Source organism: Myotis daubentonii, chromosome 13 (genome assembly GCF_963259705.1).
Source record: "Myotis daubentonii chromosome 13, mMyoDau2.1, whole genome shotgun sequence".
NCBI lineage: Eukaryota > Metazoa > Chordata > Mammalia > Chiroptera > Vespertilionidae > Myotis > Myotis daubentonii.
Window position 1 is genome coordinate 24095068 of NC_081852.1, and position 21950 is coordinate 24117017.

The following is a 21950-nucleotide window of genomic DNA, read 5'->3' on the forward strand; positions in this document are numbered from 1 at the left end:
ATATGGTTGCTTTACCTGTATCTTTTACCACAAGTAAAAGGAAGGGTAGGAGAATAGGAAGGAATTGACTCTTTTATCTTTGATAATTACAGACAGAATTTGAGCAAGTAACTTTATTTGCTTAGCTCAGAAGCCTCAGTCTCTACTAAAGAAGAATCTTACAGGAATCCATCTCCAGATACCTTTTATTAGAGCCATGCTAGAGACTAGAATCCTAATTTTTTGCTAGCTGAAAGGGAAGAGAAACCCATCTAACAGTGGCCAGAATTAAACTATGCTTTGTATATAATACTAGAGGCCTGGCGACCGAAATTTGTGCACAGGTAGGGTTCCTAGGCCTGACCTGCAACCTGGGCTGACCTTCCCCAGCTGGCCCCGCCCTCCCTCCCCCCACTGCCGCCACCGGTTGCCCTCTGTGTGTGAGCGACTGGCCAGGCGATCGGAGCCCCGCTCGCACCTGCCTTGGCCTGGCACCACCCGCGTCCACTGCCACCCACCCTTGGCTCCCCGTTCTCCATTGGGCAATTGTAATCTGCCGGCCGGGGGGAGAGGCCAAGAGGTTGGCCAGCAGGCCTCAATTGGGTGATTGGGGCCTATGGGCTGGGGGCAGCTCCTGCATTGAGCTCCTGCCCCCTGGTTGTCAGTGCACATCATAGCGACCGTTTGTTCCACCATCCAGTCAATTTGCATATTACACTTTTATATATATAGATATATATAATTGATTTGATAGAGAAGGAGAGAGAGGGAAACATCAATGATGAGAGAGAATCACTGATTGGCTGCCTTCTACACGCCCCCGATTAGGGATCAGAGCATGCAACCTGGGCATGTGCCCTGACCTGGAATCGAACCGTGACCTTCTGAGGTCTATGCTCAACCACTGAGCCACGTCAGCCAGGCAGAATATCATTTGTATATTAATCCATGTGAGCACTTATATATATTCCTTATTTAACTTTTTAAATTCTGTATGGTTGATATTTTGCCCCTTAATTCTGAATGTCAAAGGTCATAAACCAGTCAGTAGCAGAGTTGAAATACAAATCCAAGCTTTTGCTTCTTCTAATGTACTTCTGTATTGACAGGTATGGTAATATAATATGTTTAACAGGTGGGTTGCTTTTATTTATTCTTTATATCCTCACCTGAGGTATGTTTTTATTGATTTGAGAGAGAGAAAAACATTGATTGGTTGCCTGCTATACACACCTGGGGATCTAACCCACAACCTGACCAGAACCTGGGAATGTGCCCCAACTGGGAATTGAACTAGTGACCTTTTGGTATACTGGACAATGCTCTAAATGACTGAGCCATGCGCCCAGGGTAAGGAGTTTGTTTTTATTTTAAGCCCCTAGATATAGTGGTTCATCTTTCCATGATAGCTGATAGTATTATTTTGTTAAAAGACCATGTTTCTAACTCTATTTGTGCTGCTTCCTATCCTCTATAATTTTGAACACGTCTTTTTCTTTATCACATGCAAATGGACAATTTTCTTATCAAATAAGGATTAAAATATTGGCTTAATAGTTTCCCAGGATTGGTGTATTATTTAATTCATAAAACATATGGAATTATTATACCTTCCTATGGCAGTGATTTTGTTATCACTAGTACCACCATTTGACTTGATTCATTGGGTTATACGGAAGCTAAGTCCTTGTTCGAAATTATTACATACTCAAAAGCAGAATGATAATGTTATCAATTTCCTAAGCATCTCTTAGTGGGAATTCTTAGTCACTTGTCTTTCTTTTACCCCCTACTTTGGAGAAAACTTTCCTTGGTCCTGATCTCCCATAAGTGGATACTCATGGAAATTAACTATTGGGGATGTTTCGTTTTCATCTTTAGTGAAACCCAGTTGCTTATCAGAAACTTATTTTTTCAAAAACACCTTAAGGCTGACAACTGTATATATTCATTCTTTTTGCTCCATGGTGAATAATTAGAAGTTTGCTCAAATGATTTCCTTCTTTACCTAATCCTAGATCAAGATTAGGAGCTAAAGAACTGGACTGTGTGTTTCCTAATCATTTTGTTCCTCCCTTATGTCATGTCCTTTGGAATGCTTTTGAATCAAAAATCATATCTAATGCTCCAAATGGCATAAGAAAGATAGTTTTATTACTTGCTGTCAGGAATGGATGCATGACCAGATAAATGACTTACTGGCAAGTAATTGGGTTAGTTAGTAGTTTCTGAGTTTTCACACAGTACATTAAAGAGATACTGATATGCTTAACGAAAAGACTTAACTTGGCCTGTCTAGTCTAATTGCTACATATCTTGCTAATCTAAAATCAATGATTTAAAAAAAAATTTTTTTGCAATAAACCCTAAGATAAATGAAACAGATAAGACACACATCTCTATTTACTATATACCACTTTTGAACAGAGGTTTATAAGTCAGAATGCTATAAACTCTAATTAAAATGTGAAATAAAAGTGTTATGATCAAACATAATTTTATTTTGTCCATTTCAGGCAGTATACTGAATGTATAGGTTGATTTTTTACAAATATTTATTGAGTGCCTACTATGTGCTTTTCATAGACGTTAAGGATGAGATGATAAGGAAAAGATGTGATTTCTGCCCTTTTTAAGATTATCAACTTAGAGCACTTTTATACATACAAGCAAATAAGCATTTATGACCTAGCACGATAAGTGCTAAACTAGGGAAAATGAATGGTGCTATCAGAACACAAAGGAAGGCACATAACTCAGAATTAAGGAGAGCTTTCTGGGTAAAATAATATATCTACTATATAAAAGTATTTTTATAGATTGCTTAAACTGTTGATTTTTATATGTAAATCTGTATACAGGTCTTTTGGATCAGTTTCCTATTTGGTGTCTAATTTCCCTATTTTTACAGCATTGTTAACTGATTTTTCTCTTCAGTTATTAAATCACTGCCACTGGATTAGCAACCATAATTTCCTCCCAAGTCTAAGTTTGACTGTAATTTGTGTGTTCCTGAACCAAACTTGGCTTCTGAATTACTCATTTTTATTCTAACATAGTATTTCTTTTCAAAAAACATTTTCAGGAAATACAGATTACAAACACTGGTTGCTATTGGTGAAGGAAACTGCAATTTACATTTTAAAATCTTAAGATATTTCAGATAAGAACAAATATATATCAGCAGTGGAATGTGAATCATTTTCTACAAGAATCACTACTTTTTAAAAAAATATATATTTTATTGATTTTTTTACAGAGAGGAAGGGAGAGGGAATTAGAAACATTGATGAGATGAGAGAGAAGCATCGATCAGCTGCCTCCTGCACACCCCCTACTGGGGATGTGCCTGCAACCGAGGTGCATGCCCTTAACCGGAATTGAACCTGGGACCCTTCAGTCCCCAGGCCGACACTCTATTCAGTGAGCCAAACCAGCTAGGACAAGAATCACTACATTTTAGAGTCCAATGTGATAAAAAGTTAGTGTGTGTATAGTCATGCACTGCTAAATGAATCATGGATGATTTTGATACTGTGTGGATATCATAGAGTGCACTTAACAGAGATGGAATAGCCTACTACATACCTAGGCTAGATGGTATGTAGCCTATTACGCCTAGGCTGCAAGCCTGTATGTACAGCATGTTACTGTACAAAACAACATGAGATTAAATCAAGCATGAGGGGCAATGATGCAATCAAGAGATGTGGTAAGCTTGAGATGTATAAGGCTGCTGCTGGTATGACACAGCTGGCTGTTTTACAGCCAACTTTTTTTTAATTTTTTATTTTAGTAGGAAGACTACACTGTAAACTAATGACAAGTGTAGTATAGTAAATACATAAGTCAGTGATACAGTCATTTACTATTATTATCACCAAGTATTTCGTACTATATGTGATTGTGTATGTAACTGGTAACACAGTAGGTTTGTTTACACCACCTGCATCATCACAAATGCATTTAGTCGCCTATGAAGGCCGCCATGTCACTGGGCAATAGGTGTTTTTTCAACTCTACTATAGTCTTATGGGACCACTGTTGTATACACAATCTGTCACCGACCGAAACATCCTTATGCAGCACATGACTGTATTTATAAACATAAATATTGGAGAGAGAAAAGCCAAGGTATTTTTTTGTGTAGTTACTGTATATCTTGTCATTTTTAGTAGAATGAGTTTGACTATCAACTGTAGGGCAAGGGGCTGCAAACTTTTCCTGTTAAGGATCAGCTAGTAATACTTTACAGTTTGTGAGCCATGTGATTTCTGTTACAACTACTCAACTCCCAGCTTTGCTGCAGACAGTATGAATAAATGGATGGGCATAGCTGCTTTCCAATAAAACTTTATTTACAAAAACAGTCTAGTCAGGATTTGGCCCACAGGCTGTAGTATGTTGATCCCTGCTTTAAGATTAAGACTTTGATCTCTAGATATAAACTAAATATCTTTGTTTTGTTTGAAAGCCAGGAATAGCAGTTTCACTCAATTGCTTACAAATGGGTACCTTGACCACTGATATAAATTAATCAAACTGTGAAAGAATGAGCTCAAAGGGCTTTTTGTCAATGAACAGAAACTTTGAAAATAAAAGCAGTATTATTAATATGTGCTTCTTAAACTGTTATTTGTATCCTCAAGAGTGGGCCACAGGATCAAGCATTGGTGGTACTTGATAACATAATTTTATAAACTTATTCATAAAAGTTAAAAAGAAACATGTATATGTGTTTTATATATATATATTCTAATACAAAGTAGTCTAAATACGTTGCACACATTTATATGTGCAAATATTCACATATTCTCATGTGTGTATGCACATATATATATTAAAAAATAAGGTGAGCCGAAACCGGTTTGGCTCAGTGGATAGAGCGTCGGCCTGCGGACTGAAAGGTCCCAGGTTCGATTCCGGTCAAGGGCATGTACCTGGGTTGCGGGCATATCCCCAGTAGGAGATGTGCAGGAGGCAGCTGATCGATGTTTCTCTCTCATCGATGTTTCTAACTCTCTATCTCTCTCCCTTTCTCTCTGTAAAAAAACAATAAAATATATTTAAAAAAAAAAAAGGTGAGATAGTCATATAATGAGTTAAGAGTGCATATGTAGTCTGGCTGGAATGGCTCAGTTGGTTGGAGCGTCATCCCGTGCACCAAAAGGTTGCAGGTTCAATTCTTGGTCTGGGTTCATGCAGAAGGCAAATGATCAATATCTCTCTGTCTGTCTCTCTTCCTCTTTCCCCCTCACTCCCTTCCTCTCTCTAAGCATGTCCTCCAGTAAGATTTTTTTTTTTTTTTAAAGAAGAAGAATGCATGTGTATTAAAGAGACCTGAGTTAATTGCTTGCTCTGTTAGCTGTATGACCTTGGTTAAGTTTCTTGAACTCTAAGCCTTAGTATATTCATCTATGTGATGATGATGATAATAGTATCTAATTCATAGGGGTTTAAAGATTCAACGAGACAATGCATGTGACATCTACTTAGTAAGTGATCCGTAATGATAGCTATTATTTTGTTATTGGAACATAAAATCTGAGTGGATTTTAAGGTAAAAATCTGCAATTCAGTGAAAATTTAAACTGCCATTAGAAGCAGGAACTATATATGTATCTCTTACTCATTTTACTTGTTCTTCCATTCATCTCCTGTTTATTGAGCACCTGATTGGACACAAGCACTATCTGATAGATTTATACCTCGACTAGATGACTCCTTTCAAACACTGCTTGGTTGGTTGTGTGTGTGTGTGTGTGTGTGTGTGTGTGTGTGTGTGATTTTAAAAAAATATTACAAACAATTATTTTTGTTATTCTCCCTAGGAAATTTAGCTAGTTTAATTTATAAGTTACATCAGCTTTCTTTGTTTTTTTCAGTGGTCTATTTTCCCTCCCTAAATGTGGCATCTAAGTGTTTGCATTTGGCCCTTCACTCTTTACCTCTCCCTCACCTTCTGCCACCCACAGCTTTAGTTGTCCCCTTTAAGGAAAATAGTTCTAAATTACGTGTTTGGAGCAAACCTTTCTCTTGAGCTACTTGGCAGTTTTGCCATTGTTTTAAACTAAAAATAGGTTTATTACCAAATTTCTCATCCTTCCCAGCTCTCATTCCTGCCTCATCAAGATGGTTGTCTTTTCCTGACTTGTATGTTATGTTGCCAGCATTTGTTTTGGAGTTGTCTTTGACTCCTCTCCTATTTTCTATAACCAGTTAGTTACCATGACCTCTGCATTCTTTCTTATTATCTAGAAACCTTGAATCTTTAATATCCTAATTCAGTTTCCTACCACTAGCCTCTGTACTCATTCTTGACTATATACCTCACTCTGCCAACAGAATAATTTGCATAAAATATCACTGATTCTATCACTTATTGACTCTAAAACCTTATATCCCTAACTATCAGCTCTCACCACAATAATGCTCTGCAACAAAACACTGAAAGTCATTGGTATCCTATATAATAAAGAACTAATATGCTAATTAGGTGGGACAGTGGAACGACCTTCCAGAATGACCAGCGGGTGGGGGTGGGGCCTCGGGGCCACGAGGAAGCCGGGGCTGTGAGGGCTGAGCCCCTTGCATGAATTCATGCATAGGGCCTCTAGTACAGTAATAAGCATTTACTCTCATTACTACTACTATGGGCCCTGCTTCATCCTGAAAGTTGGTAGTGGTTGGCTGACCTAGGCTATAGCCTAACTTAGTTCCAAGCTGCATATTGGGTCCAGCTCTGCTTCATGTGCCTCTCATTCTTGAACCAGCAGTTTAGCTGGAGCAGGTGTATACAAATTTTTGTCTCCTTTAGTTCATGCTATTCTCTCTGCCAAGAACCTCTTTTAACATTTTTGAAATCCTTTCCATTCACTTCACTCGAATTTTTTTCTCTTTTTTAAGAAATATACATATATATTTTTTTTTATTTTATTGATTTTTTACAGAGAGGAAGGGAGAGAGATAGAGAGAGTTAGAAACATCGATGAGAGAGAAACATCGATCAGCTGCCTCCTGCATATCTCCTATTGGGGATGTGCCCGCAACCCAGGTACATGTCCTTGACCGGAATCGAACCTGGGACCTTTCAGTCCGCAGGCCGACGCTCTATCCACTGAGCCAAACCGGTTTCGGCAAGAAATACATTTTTTATTGTTGATAGTATTACAGATGTCTCCCACTTTACCTTCCTCCTCTCAGCCACTACCCACACCCCCAGGTTTTTTCCCCCTGTATTGCCTATGTCCATGGGCTATGCATATAAATATGTAAGTACTTTTGTTTATCTCTTCTCATCCCACTCTCTAATTTTTATTTTCAATATTGTCCTGTGTACAGACACATAGAAATACAACCAAAATAGATACCTATACCAGTATGTCCTCCATTCTAGATTCAGCCATTGTTAACATGTTGTCACATTTGCTTTACAAATGTGTGTGTACTGTATACTTTCTTAAATCATTTAAAATTAAATCCTGATATTGCCCTTTAATATCTCAGCATTAATTTTCTTGGTCATTTTCCTACAAAAGAGTAATACTATTATTTTTCTTAAATTATCTATGATTCTAGAATATCTATCTATCTAGAGTGACATACGCAATTTTCCTCTGTTGTACCAAAAATGTTTTTATATCACTACTTTTTATAAAACTAGAGTTCAGTTACACTTGTTTTTTGTCTTGTTAGTCTTTTTCCAATTTATGAATGTAATATATCTCATTTAAGTTTATTTTCTCCCAGCAATAATTTGTAGTTTTCAGAGGACTTCCATATTAAATTCTTTAATATTTTGTCTTCGATGCTTTTGTATTATAATTTGATTCCCCCCCCCCCCAAGTATTTGCTGCTAGTACGAAGAAATTAAGTTCAGCTTTATGTATTGACTCTATACTGTGTGACCTTGATAAACTAATTTATAAGTTTCAATAATTCTCATAGATTCATTGAGATTTCTTGTGTACAAAATTCTGTTATTTTATTGCCTTATTTTATTAACTAAGACATTGAGTACAATGTTGAGTATAATGGTTTCAGTGGGTATCCTTGCTTAGTTCCTAATCTTAGAAAGAAAGTATTTGATAATTTACCAGTAAGTATGATGTTCAAGCCCTAGCTGGTTTTGCTCAGTGGATAGAGCAGCAGTTCTCAACCTGTGGGTCGCGACCCCTTTGGGGGTCAAATGACCCTTTCACAGGGTTCGCCTAAGACCATCGGAAAACACATATATAATTACATATTGTTTTTGTGATTAATCACTATGCTTTAATTATGTTCAATTTGTAACAATGAAAATACATCCTGCATATCAGATATTTACATTACGATTCATAACAGTAGCAAAATGACAGTTATGAAGTAGCAACAAAAATAATTTTGTGGTTGGGGATCACCACAACATGAGGAACTGTATTAAAGGGTCGTGGCATTAGGAAGGTTGACAACCACTGGGATAGAGTGCCGGCCTGCAGACTGAAGGGTCCCAGGTTCGATTCCTGCCAAGGGCACATGCCTAGGTTGTGGGCTCAATCCCCAGTAGGGGGTGTGCAGGACGCAGCCAATCAATGATTCTCATCATTGATGTTTCTATCTTCCTCTCCCTTCCTCTCTAAAATCAATAAAATATATTATTTTTAAAAAGTATGATCAAGCTGTGGAGTGTGTGTTTGTGTGTGTGTAATGTTTTTATTGATTTCATAGAGAGAAAGGGAGAGGGAGAGAAAGATAGAAACATTGGTAATGAGAGAGAATCATTGATAGGCAGCTTCCTGCAGGCCCCCCACTGGGGATCTGAAGAACAAACAGTTTTAGCCTGCAACCCTGGTCTGACTGGGAATTGAACTGATCTCCTGTTCATGGGTTGGTGCTCAACCACTGACTTATACCAGCTGGTCTGTGGAGTTTTTATTTTTAAGGTAGGCTTTATCTATATGAAGAAGTTTCCATCTATTCCTGGTTTGCTGAAAGTGTTTATAATAGGTGTACAATTTTGTTAGTTGTCATTCTCTGCAACTGTTGATTGAGATGAACAAATTTTTTTTGCCTTTTCCCCCCCTTTCCTAATATTTAAAAACCCTGGGTCTGTCACAACCGGAGGCTCAACCAACCGGAAGTCAGTCCTGCAGTCAGTGATGGATTGCCATGGTGACCCAGCACTGACTGCTGAGGGGGCTGCGAATCAGGCCCGGAGAGAGGCCTGAAGAGAGAAGCAGAGTCTGATCCATAGCCTTTGTGGCAGCTTTTGATCAGCACTTGCCTCTCTCTCCAGCAACCATGCCTCCATTTCTCTCCAGGCCTCCACCGGGGCTGCTGATCAGCCCTGCCTTTCTGATCAGGCCCTGTTGATAGGCCCAGGGATGCTGACTGGCATAGAAACTGACCAGTCACAACCAAATCCAGGTGAACTGTGAGGAGCCAATAGCTGCCTAAGAGGCAGAGCTTTTGACACTGACTGGCATAGAAACTGAGCAATCAGAACCAAATTGGCCAGCAGAAGGGGGCATTTGGGGGCCATCAGGCCAGCAGGGGAGCGCAGTTGGGGGCAAGATCAGGCCGGCAGGTGGGGGCAAGATCAGGCTGGCAAGGGAGGGCAGTTGGGGGTGGCCAGGCCGGCAGGAGAGAGCAGTTGGGGGCTGATCACGCTGGCAGGCAGAAGTGGTTAGGGGCAATCAGGCAGGGAGGCAAGTGAGCGGTTAGGAGCCAGCAGTCTCGGATTGTGAGAGGGATGTCCGACTGCTGGTTTAGGCCCGATCTCTGTGGGGTCAGGCATAAACCAGCAGTCAGACATCCCCCAAGGGGTCCCAGATTGGAGAGGGTGTAGGCTGAGCGAGGGACACACACACCACCACCCCCCCGCCCGCCCCCCACACGAATTTTATGCACCGGGCCTCTAGTAATGTAATAAAATGCATTGATATTTTAATATTATACCAACCTTACATTCCTGGGATAAACTCCACTTGGGCATAATATGTTATATTTTATATATACTGTTAGATTTAATTTGCTAATATTTGTTGAAGATTTTATGTCTATGTTCATAAAGGATGTTGATCTGATAATTTTTGTTTCTCATATTGCCATCAGCTTTTAGTATCAAGGTTATTCTGGCTTCATAAAATGAATTAAGGAATGATCCCTGTTTATATTTTCTGAGTTAGTTTAAGATTGGTATTTCTTTCTTAAATGTTAGATAGTGTTAGGGTGTTTGGCTTTTGACGCAGGCTGTGAAAGAATTCACAACTGAGCGAAGAGATAGATGCAGAAAGGAAGTTTATTTCACTTTCCCAAAAGGAAAGGGCCAATGCATTGCTAAACAATACAAGAGCAAAAAACAGATGGTGGCCCCCCTTAAGTCTTCACTATTGCTAAGCAGCAAGGAAGGGAGGAGAACCTTGGGCTGAAGTTGAGCAGACTTCAAGGTGGGTTGTAATTTGTTTGTTCTTCAGGAGACAGTTTGAGCAGATATCCTAGGGAGGTATCTTATCAGCATTTTTCTCAAGCCTGTAGAACATGCTTAGAGCAAGAGTTCAAAAGAGGCCTGTTTGAAGGGAAGGAGGGATTGGAACTTTCTATTATTCCTGAGTTGTAAAAACAGCAGGGAGGAGGTGTATGCAATAATGCAGTTTGAACAGAGGGGTTGTTTGAATCAGAGGAGCTAACAGTCTTGGGGTTTATTTACTAACTGCTTCTCATAAATTGTGGAAGGCTACAATAAGGGAAAAAGAGGCCTTTTTTTCTATCCTAATAGATAGAGCCTTGGCCCCTGTGGCTCAGTTGGATGGCATGTCATTCCATACACCATAGGGTGGCAGGTTTGATTCTGGGTCAGAGCACATGCCCAGGTTGTAGGTTTGCCTCCCAGTATGGGAGGCAACAACTGAACAATATTTCTCTCTCAGATTGACACACACACACCCCTTTCCTCTTTGTAAAATCTGTTTTATAAAGTATATTCTCGGGTGAGGGGGGGAAATGTTAGATAAACTTACCAGTGAAACCATCTTGGTCTGGAGTTTTCTATATGGAAATTTCAAATTTTTAACATTAAATTTTAAAAATAAAGTGTAATTTATGTTCTCTGTTTCTTGAGTCAATTTCAGTAAGATATCTATGCGGTGATGTTCCTTCTTTCATTCTTGGTAGTGATAATTTGTGGCTTCCCTCTTATATAGTTTGGCTAGAGGCTTCTCAATTTTATTGGTTTCTGTCTACAGCCATACCACCCTGAACGCACCTGATCTCAATTTTATTGGTCTCTTTATAAAACACATTTCCTTCACTGATTTTTCTCTAGTGTTTTTCTGTTTTCTTTCATCAATTTCTGCTCTTTATTTCCCTTCCTCTACTTGATTTTGCCTTCATTTGATTATCTAAAAAGATGGTTCTTAAAGCAGAGGCTTAGGTCATTGACTTTTTTTAACAAGATAATTTAATGCTTGTTCTTCTTTACCAACATCCCACAAATTTTGATTTGTTGTCTTTTTATTTTTATTAAGTTCAAAATATTTTTCTAAAGTCCCTATCTTCATGCTTCAACATCTGATCATCTTTTTTGAGTCTTGACTCATGATTGGTTGCTTTCCTCAAGACCATTTTTGTGTGGTTTTTATTTTGTTTGTTTGTTTGTTTTTTGTTACCTATAAAATAGTAGAGATTGAAGTAAATAGATTAAAAACCTGTAAATGTGTGCATCTCTTCTTTGCCTGTTATTGTGGAGATTTAAACAAACTCTTCAAGAGTTAAACTGGGATTGAGTTTTCTCTAGTAAGCCTCAAATTCTTCTAATGTTGCCTGATTTGTAAGGCGGAGATGAAATGTCAAAGTGTTTTTCTCAGTATTTGTGCTTCAGTCTGCATGCCTGCTCCTTAGAGGAGTTTCTCTCCTCACTCTTGGACCTTCTCGGTGGTAAACTGATGTTGCTTGTTAATGCTTTCAACATTGGTAGAGGAGAGAGAAAAGAAAGGTTCTTTGTTGTGCTATAGCCTCCATCGTAGATAGATTATGTGTACCTGGATCTTGAGGAGGGAAGTCCTCAAAGTTTCTGCCCACCCCTGACCCCATAGCAGAGGTCCTCTGGTCCTACTGATACAAGATTCTGAGCTCAAGACTGTTGCTGCCCCCCTTCCTACCAGGGATTGAGGGTTTTTCTCTCCTCCAGCAATAAGGCATGGAATCGCTTCCCTTTTCTCAGTGGCTGAAAGCTTTTGCTCTTTCTGCATGAGAGAAGTATCTGGACATGGTGTCAGGCCTTGTTCCTTTCTCACAGTAGAAGCCAATTCCTTGCACCACTGAGAAAGGCTCTTAATCTACTATTTCCAGTCATTGAGGATGTATAAATGAGTGCAAACTGTCTGAAGCTCCAGTAGTCAGATATAAGCAATTATCATTTTAGATGATTTCTTTCCTACGTATATGACAGCAGTATCTTCCTCCTCTCTGCCACAGGTGACCCCTTTCTGGCATCCTGTTTCTCTTCGGAAACTTTTGTCCGTCCTTGGAATTCAGGTTACTTGGTTATCTTAAGACTTTAGCTCTGTGGTGGATTCAAGGAAAACATTGGATAATTTAGAAGTGTTTTATTTAATTGCCAATGTTATAGGCTTTCCAGATACCTTTTTGTTACATTTAGTGTCCGTTCCATGTATAATTACTGGGTGGAATATTCTATAATAGTGAGTTGGTTGGAAATGTTTAAATCTTCTATACTTAGGTGTGTGTGTGTTTTTTTCTATCAGTTACTGAGAGAAAGGTGTTAAAATTTTCAACTATGATAAGTGGGTCTGTTGATTTTCCCCTTCATGTATTTTGAAGCACTGTTATTTGGGGATTGTTGTGACTTCTTGATAAATTAATTCTCTTGTACATACGAAATGTGCCATGTTTACTCTGAAAATGCTTATCTTGAAGTCTATTTTAAGAGTAGCCTCCCAGTTGCCTTCTTTTGTTGGGGTGTTCCCCTGCCCCCAAAGTCTCACCTTGAACACTTTCAGTTTAAGAGTTATTGAAAGATGTAGAGAGAATTTGCATACAGATTTTGCGGCTTCACCCCCTGGGATCCTTTCTGAGCTTTTTTTTTTTTTTTTTCCTTCTTTTTTTTTTCTCCTTGCTGTCTGCCAAGTGGGCACTCTCAGTCTCTGATCTGTGACTCCTCTCTCTGGTAAAACTGCTGCTTTCTACTTGAACTCTATCTCCTGACTCTCATGTTGATTTGAAGGCACTCCCACAGGAAAAATTTGGAACCCCCATTTTTTTTAAATCCCATTACTTTGACTTTTTGGAGAGTCCTGGCCAGTCTTCTTATAGAATTCCTACAGTCAGGACGTTTGTCTGATTGTTTCCTTAGGGTGATGTTTGACTTGTTCCTCTGTCCTTTGTGTTTCCTATAAACTGGAATTTAGATCAAGAGACTTGATTAGATTCTGGGTAAACCTCTTTTTGCTTCAGAGATAATGTCTGTATTTCCTGTTGCATTATATCAGCTGGATAATAGTGTTTGATTATTCCAGTATTGGTGATGATTAGTTTGATCACTCAGTTAAGGTGGTTCTCTCCACTGTAAAGATTTGTTTTTCCCTTTGTAATTTCTAAGATGGTAATTTACATTCTCTTTATTTTTCACATCCTGCCCACTGACACCTCTTAAAAACATTAGGTATAAGTCCCATCCCCAACCAGAAGTCCTTATAGTTTCTAGTTTATATACACTATATGTATTTTAATGGTATATTTCTCATACTGGGTGGTGGTTATATAAATATTTTTCATTTTTACTAGATTTTCAGGTACTGAATGCATATATTAGATCTTATAAATCTGTTTCCCATACACATACTATGTGCATATAGTAGGCACTCTATAAAGTATTTTTTATAGGAAGAGAAAATTAGCTAAGAAATCTCACGCCTTTTTCTATTAAAACATTTTTCAATCCCAGGTAGTAGTTAAGTTTAATGTTAATTATACTTTTTTTTTGTAGGTAAATGAGAAAGCGGGGCAGATTATACAGTATGATAAATTTTATATACATGAAGTACAAGAATTGATAGACATAAGGAATGATTATATCAACTGGGTTCAACAGCAGGCCTATGGAATGGTATGTTTCCTATTTTATGATTTCATTTTTGTGTATCATTTGTCCTAATATGAAAGCAATTGCTTGTTTTAGAAACACCAAAGTTTTTTTCAGAGCTTTTTTGCAGAGCTTATGGTTGAAATAAAAACACATTGCAAAGGAACAGCTACATATTACGCATATTTATTTATAAATAAACATTCCAGTCTTACACCAAAACCAAATCAAAGAGATAGATCATACTTTTCTAAAGAACAATGCAAATTTGACATGGATTTATAACTCTCGTTTATTTTCCATGTGATTGCCTCTTAATTTTCTAATGTTGAGAATATTAGAGTTCCTGAGACTGGAATTCTAAGAATACTAGAGGACCGTTGCACAAAATTCGTGCAAGGTGCTTGGCCCTCGCAGCCCCGGCTTCATCCGGAAGGTCGTTTGGCTGTTCAGTCTAATTAGCATATTAGCTCATTATTATATAGGATAGTATTACTGTTGTGAGATTAGAGCCTCAGAACTACCAGGGGAGAGCCCTAGGACTATTGATTCTATTTTTTATTATTTCCCCTTTTATGTGTTCAATTTTATTTCAGATTTCTTCATGTACATCCACATGTGTATATACTTCTTTCTATGTTGCTAAGTCTCTAATAACTTCAACTTAATGTCCCCATTAAAATAATAGCATAGTCTTATAAAACTTGAATTTGGCATGTGAAATTTTAATATGGAAATGGGTCAGCAGCTAGATGTAAAAGTCAGATTAATACTCTTATTTGCTAATCTTGATAGTGTACTTGAAGCCCCCTTTTCCACCCGAAGCAGATTAAGCATTATGTATGTAGAAGGGTGAGTAGCCTTTCGTTGCTTGCTAGGCATCATATATAAATTCCTTGTGGATAGGTGCTCTTGTCAGTTTATTCACCAGCATCTCTAATAGTGTCTGGAATATGTGTCTAGTAGGCACTAAAAAAGTATTGTAGTTTTTGAATGGCAGTGTGGTCAGTCAGTGCATGCTATTTTTAGTATACTCATCTATAGGTATCAGGTTACTTCTAGGTACTTGGGTCTGGATTGGAAGAGATTTGTTAATCTCTTCTCCCCCATCCCAGCCCACTCCTCAAAATCACTAGGAGTCTAGGTTAAATTTACAGTTAGTTATTCTATAGATTTAGGTCTACTCATTTGCTCATTCAACAAATATTTATTGGGAATACCCTAGGTAACAGAAAATACAGTGACAAACTAGATAGTTAAGGGCCTTATCCTCATGGAAATTATAATCTAGTGGACAAGATGAACTGTAAAATAAAAAAGGAAAAAAAAGGTTAATATGCACTTATATAGAGAATGAAAATAAGAGAATGTAATAAAGACTGTATGGTTTCGTACAATTGGATAATCAGAAAAGTCTTGTCTAATGAAATCTGAGCTGTAATCTAAATGTTAAGAAACAGATGTGTAAGATCAGAGTAGAGAGAATTTCGGGGAAAATGAACATCAGTAAAGACCGTGGGTGAGAACAAGTTTGACATGTTTGAAGGATAAAAAGAGGCTAGTATGGCTAAAATATGGGAGTTGGAAGGGTTCTGGGAAAGGGTCAGAGAAATGGACAGTGGCCAGATCATGGAGATTTTATAAATTAAGATCAGAAACTTGGATTTTATATGAAGTGTTATGGTAAGCCATTGGAGGGTGGTAAGCAGAGGGGAATTACAGTATGATTTATATTTTTAAATCATTGTTTTGTTGGCTCTATGGAGAACGGAGTGAGGAGAATAAAGCAAAAATGAAGAGGGGAAGACTAATTAGAAGACTGTTTTAGTAGATTAGGGGAGATAAAATGATTGGTTTGATTAGGTTGTTGGTTGTTTAGATGGAAGAAGGAAGTGGACTTGAAATACCTCTCAGAGGTAAAAGGGACAAGAATTGCTGATGGATTAGAGGTGAAATGAGGGAAGGAGAGAAATCAACAAAGATTAAGGAGAGGGGTAAGGCAGGAGGAAAACTGGAAGAGAGTTGTGGAAACCAAAATTAAGTGAAGGAGAGGCTGTGTTGAATGCTGAGAAATAGGATAAAATCATCAAATTGAGCAGTGAATTTGGTTATTTGAAGGTTATTGGTAATCTGGCTAATGCTAACCTAGGGTGCTGCATGGTTAAGGGAAATTTGGAGGTGAGGAATAGGGAACAACAACCGTAGGCCATACTTTCAAGAAATTCTGAATAAATATTTCCTTTTTTCCTTCCCTATTTAAATTAAATCTCTAACCTAGGCAAAGCTCTTCAAACTCTTTCTCCATAGCATTCCTGAGATAGAGGGGAAAAAACTATTTCTTGAGGTTAACTTCTCCCCTGTGAGACTTGTTTAGAAGTCTCATATTATCTTTGAATGAACACACAGTTTGGACATAATACAGGAGTGGGCAAATATATGTTACAGTTGTTCATGTGGAAAAATATCTAAAAGAATCTATCTACACTATTAAAAGAGTAATATGCTAATTAGACCAGACGTCCTTCCAGACAAAGCCAGGTGGCGGGGGCCAAGACAGGCATTTAGGGGCGACCAGGCCGGTGGGGGAGGGCAGTTAGGGGTGACCAGGCAGGCAGGCAGAGGCAGTTAGGGGCATCAGGCAGGTAGGCATGTGAGCAGTTAGTAGCCAGCAGTTTCAATTGTGAGAGGGATGTCCGACTGCTGGTTTAGGCCTGATCCCGACAGTCGGACATCCCCTGAGGGGTCCCGGATTGGAGAGGGTGCAGGTCAGGCTGACATCTGAACTTATATCTAGTATATATAGGTCATAAACTACTTGTGTTCTTAACAAGTTAAGAGAAATGCCAATCTAATAGGTTTGGTTTTTGTTTTTGTTTAGTTAGCAATAATTTTGTGTTAAATGGAACAGCTGTGGTTTGATTGTTTGCTTTTAAGTTGGCAGGCCTGTATCTAAATTCCTCTTAGTCTATAGCTGAGGTGATACCAAATTTAATTTCTTAGGAGCTATTTCAGTGCAACTATTTTCTGGTAAAGGAAGGCAGTTAGAGGACCACCTTATTTCTTGACTTTTTCTCTTTGCTTCTCATTCTCTTCAGATCTGTTAAGATGGTTGCTATACTTCAGACTTGCCCTCTATTACTCTGTTCTTTCAACCACATGCTTTTCCTTTATTTATAACAGTGATATTGAATAGGTGGTTGTGGCATTTTCCACTTGTTCCTTATTTAATTTGCTTAGTGAGTTTAATATCATTACAAATCAGAACCCAGAACCCAAATCCTGGTTTGAGTTCTTCTAATCTATCTCTGGGAATAGAAGGCTGACAGTTTACATTTAAGGTCTTTGACTATGCAACTCTTAAATAGTTCATTAAGTTATATATTATGACATTTAACCTCACAGAGCATTTTTCTTTTAGAGTTCAAAACACTTTCACATTTACACATAATCTAAAGATTTTTTTCTTGGAGCTTTTTAATAAAATTCATACTTTTGCATCACAAGTCTTAATACCGAGTCGAGCATTATATGACCCTATAAGTAAAGTTTTAAAGAATCTATCCTAAGGGTACATACATGCTATTTTGTGATGATACAGTTGTTTTCATATGTGTTCAGATATACATATACTGTGTGTGTGTGTACACCATTATTGCACATGAATGATCTTAAAATAATTCCATTGCTTCAATGTGAAAGTTTAAAATATTCTTTGATAGAACATAATTACTATATATAATAATAAAAGGGAAATATGCTAATTAAACCAGACGTCCTTCCTGATGAAGCCAGGGCTGGAGGGAAGCCAGTGCCGCAGCCAGGGGAAGGAAGGCCTACTCGTGCAAGACTTTTCGTGCATTGGGCCTTTAGTGAATTATAAGAAATACTAGAGGCCCTGGTGCACAAAAAATTGTGCACTTGGGGGGTCCCTCAGCCCGGCCTGTTCCCTCTCGCAGTCTGGGACTCCTCAGGACCGGGGCGGGGACCGGGCCTAAGCTGGCAGTCAGACATCCCTCTGGCAGCCCAGGAGCCCTCGGGGGATGTCCACTTGCCAGTGGGGAGCAGGCCTTAAGCGGCAGTCAGACATTCTTAGCGCTGCTGAGGAGGTGGGAGAGGCTCCCGCCACCACCACTGTGCTGGCAGCCGTCAGCCTGGCTTGTGGCTGAGCAGAGCTCCCCCTGTGGGAGCGCACTGACCACCAGGGGGCAGCTCCTGCATTGATCATCTGCCCCCTGGTGGTCAGTGTGTCATAGTGACCAGTCATTCCCAGTGGTTCTGCTGTTAGGGTCAATTTGCATATTACCCTTTTATTATATAGGATATGTGTATAAATTTTATTTATACACATTACTTTACCTTGTTCTAAACACTGCTGGTTAATTATTTACCTTTGTTATATTTGTCTTTATGCCATAATCTATCAGGTATACACATCCCTAATTCTTAACCATTAAAACCTAATTCTGTGAAATTCTTTGCTTTCCTTTTAATATGCTTTTGTACTGGTGAGACCCCTAACTACACCTCATCTCCTTCCATCTTCCCATCCTTTTTCTCTTTACATGTTTCATGAAGTTTTTTTGTTTTTTTTATCCTCACCCGAGGATATGGTTTTTTATTGATGTTTTTAGAGAGAGAGAGGAAGGGAGAGAGAAACATAATGTGAGAGAGACATCAACTGGTTGTCTCTTGCACGAGCCCCCACCAGAGCCTGTGATTGAACCTGCAACCCAGCTATGTGAATGGAACCTGTGACCCTTCAGTGCGAGGGCCAGTGCTCTAACCATTGACAACACTGACCAGGGCCATCCTTACGTTTTAAGCATTAAATTTTTTTAATGTTTGAGTTTTTGTCTAAGATACTATACCTGTAATTGAAATTTCTAATAATGATTTTAATCTGGTTGTCCCTTGAAAGCTTATCAGGTAAACCATTTTGCTTGGTATCTAATATTCTTCTTTTCTCAAATTTTCCACTTGTCTCATTATTTTTCATATTCTTTCCAATTCACATCTCTCTTCACGATCAAACTTAAATTTTGCCAGGTAGAGAAACTGAGCCCTAAAATTATTTCTTTAAGACCAAGTTAGGCTAGGATTAGTTTCCCCGCTCTACCTAAATTCTGCAAGTAGAGTGCTTAGTTGCTGAAACCAAATTTTATTATATTCAAGCCTCAATAATAATATGATCACAAGGTACCTGAAACAAGTGTTACATTTATAATATATAAGGTACATGTGGAAAGGGTAAGTTTTGTTGTAGATGTATTTTGGTCTACATTAATTCAATATTCTTCTGTAGCAAAATATATGAAATGCTACTTTGAATAGAAATAGTTAAATTTGGACACTAACATTGCTCTTTCCTCATTGTTACATTCTGCATGGCTGTCTTAGGATGTCAACCATGGATTAACTGAGGTAAGTTTGGTGTAATAGTCTCATGTCCAGAGTAAAATAGACTCTGCTTTGTCTTAAGTGGTAGGAGAGCCAAAAGTTTCTCGTGTGTGTGACTTTAAAATATATATGCATACTTATAAAAATGAATTTAGAAATTATCCTGTATAGAATTTCAGAGGAATTTTATGAAGAAAATTAAACCCTATTTTCAATTTAACCTTACACCTGTATGATTCCTTTAAACAATATTTGCTTAAGATTAGTTCCTATTTTTGTTGCCTTCTAGCATAAAATTTAATATGTCCTCAGAATGTAAAAAACAAACCTGAAATTTGACATATGCCTACACAATAAGTAGAAAATATTTTATATTAGAGATGTAAAGTGATCTTCAATTTTTAAACTAATAATTGATGCTAGAAATGGTCATAAAATTAAATAATCTTTCAGCATGATCATCTTCCTCACCTTTTTTTACATAATCAGCAATTCTAGACCTACCTTTTTAACACTTGGAAATGTTACAGAACTTCCTTTATACTTCTGTTATAGGCTAGGTTTTGTTTTGTTTTGCTTTGCTTTGTGTTTTTTCCACTTGAACCAATGAAGCATTTAGAGTTAGTTTTAAGTTATGCCTAACATCGTTTCCTTCCTCATTCTTAAATAGAAGTAGCACATAAAATTATCAAATTAAAGTTGTGGAACCAAAGGGAGAAGACTTTAGAAATCATCTCAGTCCTCTGGAGTTTCAAAGTAGTAAAATTACTTTCCACCAGTAATAGTGACACAAATACAGGAAAGAGGTGAAAATTGTCATATGAAAAACAGTGAAGCCCTGACCAGCGTGGCTCAGTGGTAGAGCGTTGGCCAATGCACTGGAAGGGTCTTGTGTTTGATTCTTGGTCAAGGGCACTTACCTGGGTTGCAAGTTCAATCCTTGTGTCGGAGGCAACTGATCAGTGTCTCTCTCTCACAATGTTTCTCTCTCTCCCTACCTCCTTCCTACTCTTAAAAATCAATGGGAAAAATAGCCTCATGTGAGCATTAACAACAACAAAAATAGTGAAGAGTAATTTACTGTAAAGTTAATATAATTCAGGTTTTGTCTTACATGTTGAGTACAAAGGGTTGATATTCTATACTGATTGGGTACTACTGGATTATTTTGGTTTTCGAGGCCGTAGTTAAGAGAGCATTAGACAAATTTAAATTTAAAAGAAGGCAGTTATGGAGAAGACTTTCAAAATGGCTGAAAAATCTGGGAGTATTTAGTGTGGGGGGGAAAAAGACATGGAGGAGAGGATGAGGATTTGAAATATTTAAACCACATGTACTTCCCTGCAGAGTCAAAATGAAGACTGAAATACAAAATAAAGTGATGCACAGTGATATGTAGAAGTGCAGATTCAGACTAACATAAAGAACTTTCTAAGCACTTAAAAAGAATTGGGCCGTTTCATGGTGTATTAAGTTTTCATTAGAAGCCTTATAGCAGGGGCTCTGTGTGAGGGCTGGCACAAAAACATTGCTTTGTCCGGTAGATAGCAGGAATACATCCTCCTCCAACTTCAATAATCTGTGACTAGATCAGTCCTCCCAATTTTAAAGATTGGCAGAGCATAATAATACCAGCGTTTATTTTGTATGTTAAACGAAAGAACAGATTGTTAGGCTCATTAATGGTGGCACCCTAATGGCGTGCAGGAAATAATCTTTTCAATGAGTAAACAAGAAGATTGTTTTATGGTTGGCCTCAGTTGCTAGAGTAGCCCTAGCTTTTGTGAACTAAGTGCTGTATTTAACTTACGGGTTTCTAATTTAGAATAAATTTGCAATCTATTTCACTGAAACTTGGAGTTAATATGTTAAGCAAAAGGTACTTGCAATTTATGGTTTTGTGGACTCTCAAAAATAATCTCTCCTAACATTGGGAATTGGGTTTATCAGTAAAAATTCTATACAGGCATACCTCGTTTTATTGCACTTTATTGTGCTTCACAGATGTTGTGGGGTTTTTTTTACAAATTGAAAGCAACACCAGCAAAAAGATTGACTTGCCTTTTCATGATACTCACTTTATTTCAGTGGTCTGGAACTGAACCTGCAGTATTTCCGAGGTATTATGTCTGTATTGGGAAATAAGCAACATGTTTTATTTATGATTCCTAAACAACACACAATGAATAAACAAAGAATGTGATCAATTTTATTAGAAGTGACGGTACCTACAAGAAATATAATCACAAACTAATTTGTCCTAATAAGTTAATTTTTTTTCCAGTTGGCAGATATCCCTGTTACAATCTGCACATATCCATTTGTATTTGATGCCCAAGCAAAAACTACTCTGCTACAAACAGATGCAGTTTTACAGATGCAGGTAAAATATTTTATAATATGTACTAATCTGATTTCAGAGTGGTTTTTGGATTTTTATGAAGTTTTAAAAAAGTAAATATTTGAAACTTGCTTATAATCATCTTTGTGGATA

The 21950-nt window shown here is 37.9% G+C and overlaps 1 protein-coding gene across 9 annotated transcripts in view; it reads left to right on the forward strand.

The window, feature by feature from the left end:
• Positions 1-21950, forward strand: part of HERC4 (HECT and RLD domain containing E3 ubiquitin protein ligase 4) — a 110230-nt gene that overhangs the window by 70542 nt on the left and 17738 nt on the right. For 6 of the 9 annotated variants that reach the window (XM_059662569.1, XM_059662561.1, XM_059662563.1 and 3 more), the window contains 3 exons: positions 13964-14083; positions 19457-19480; positions 21741-21839. In XM_059662569.1, coding sequence (XP_059518552.1) covers positions 13964-14083; positions 19457-19480; positions 21741-21839 — 243 coding nt within the window. The remainder of the gene's footprint in view (positions 1-13963; positions 14084-19456; positions 19481-21740; positions 21840-21950) is intronic. The other 3 variants (XM_059662564.1, XM_059662566.1, XM_059662567.1) reach the window with 2 other exon arrangements.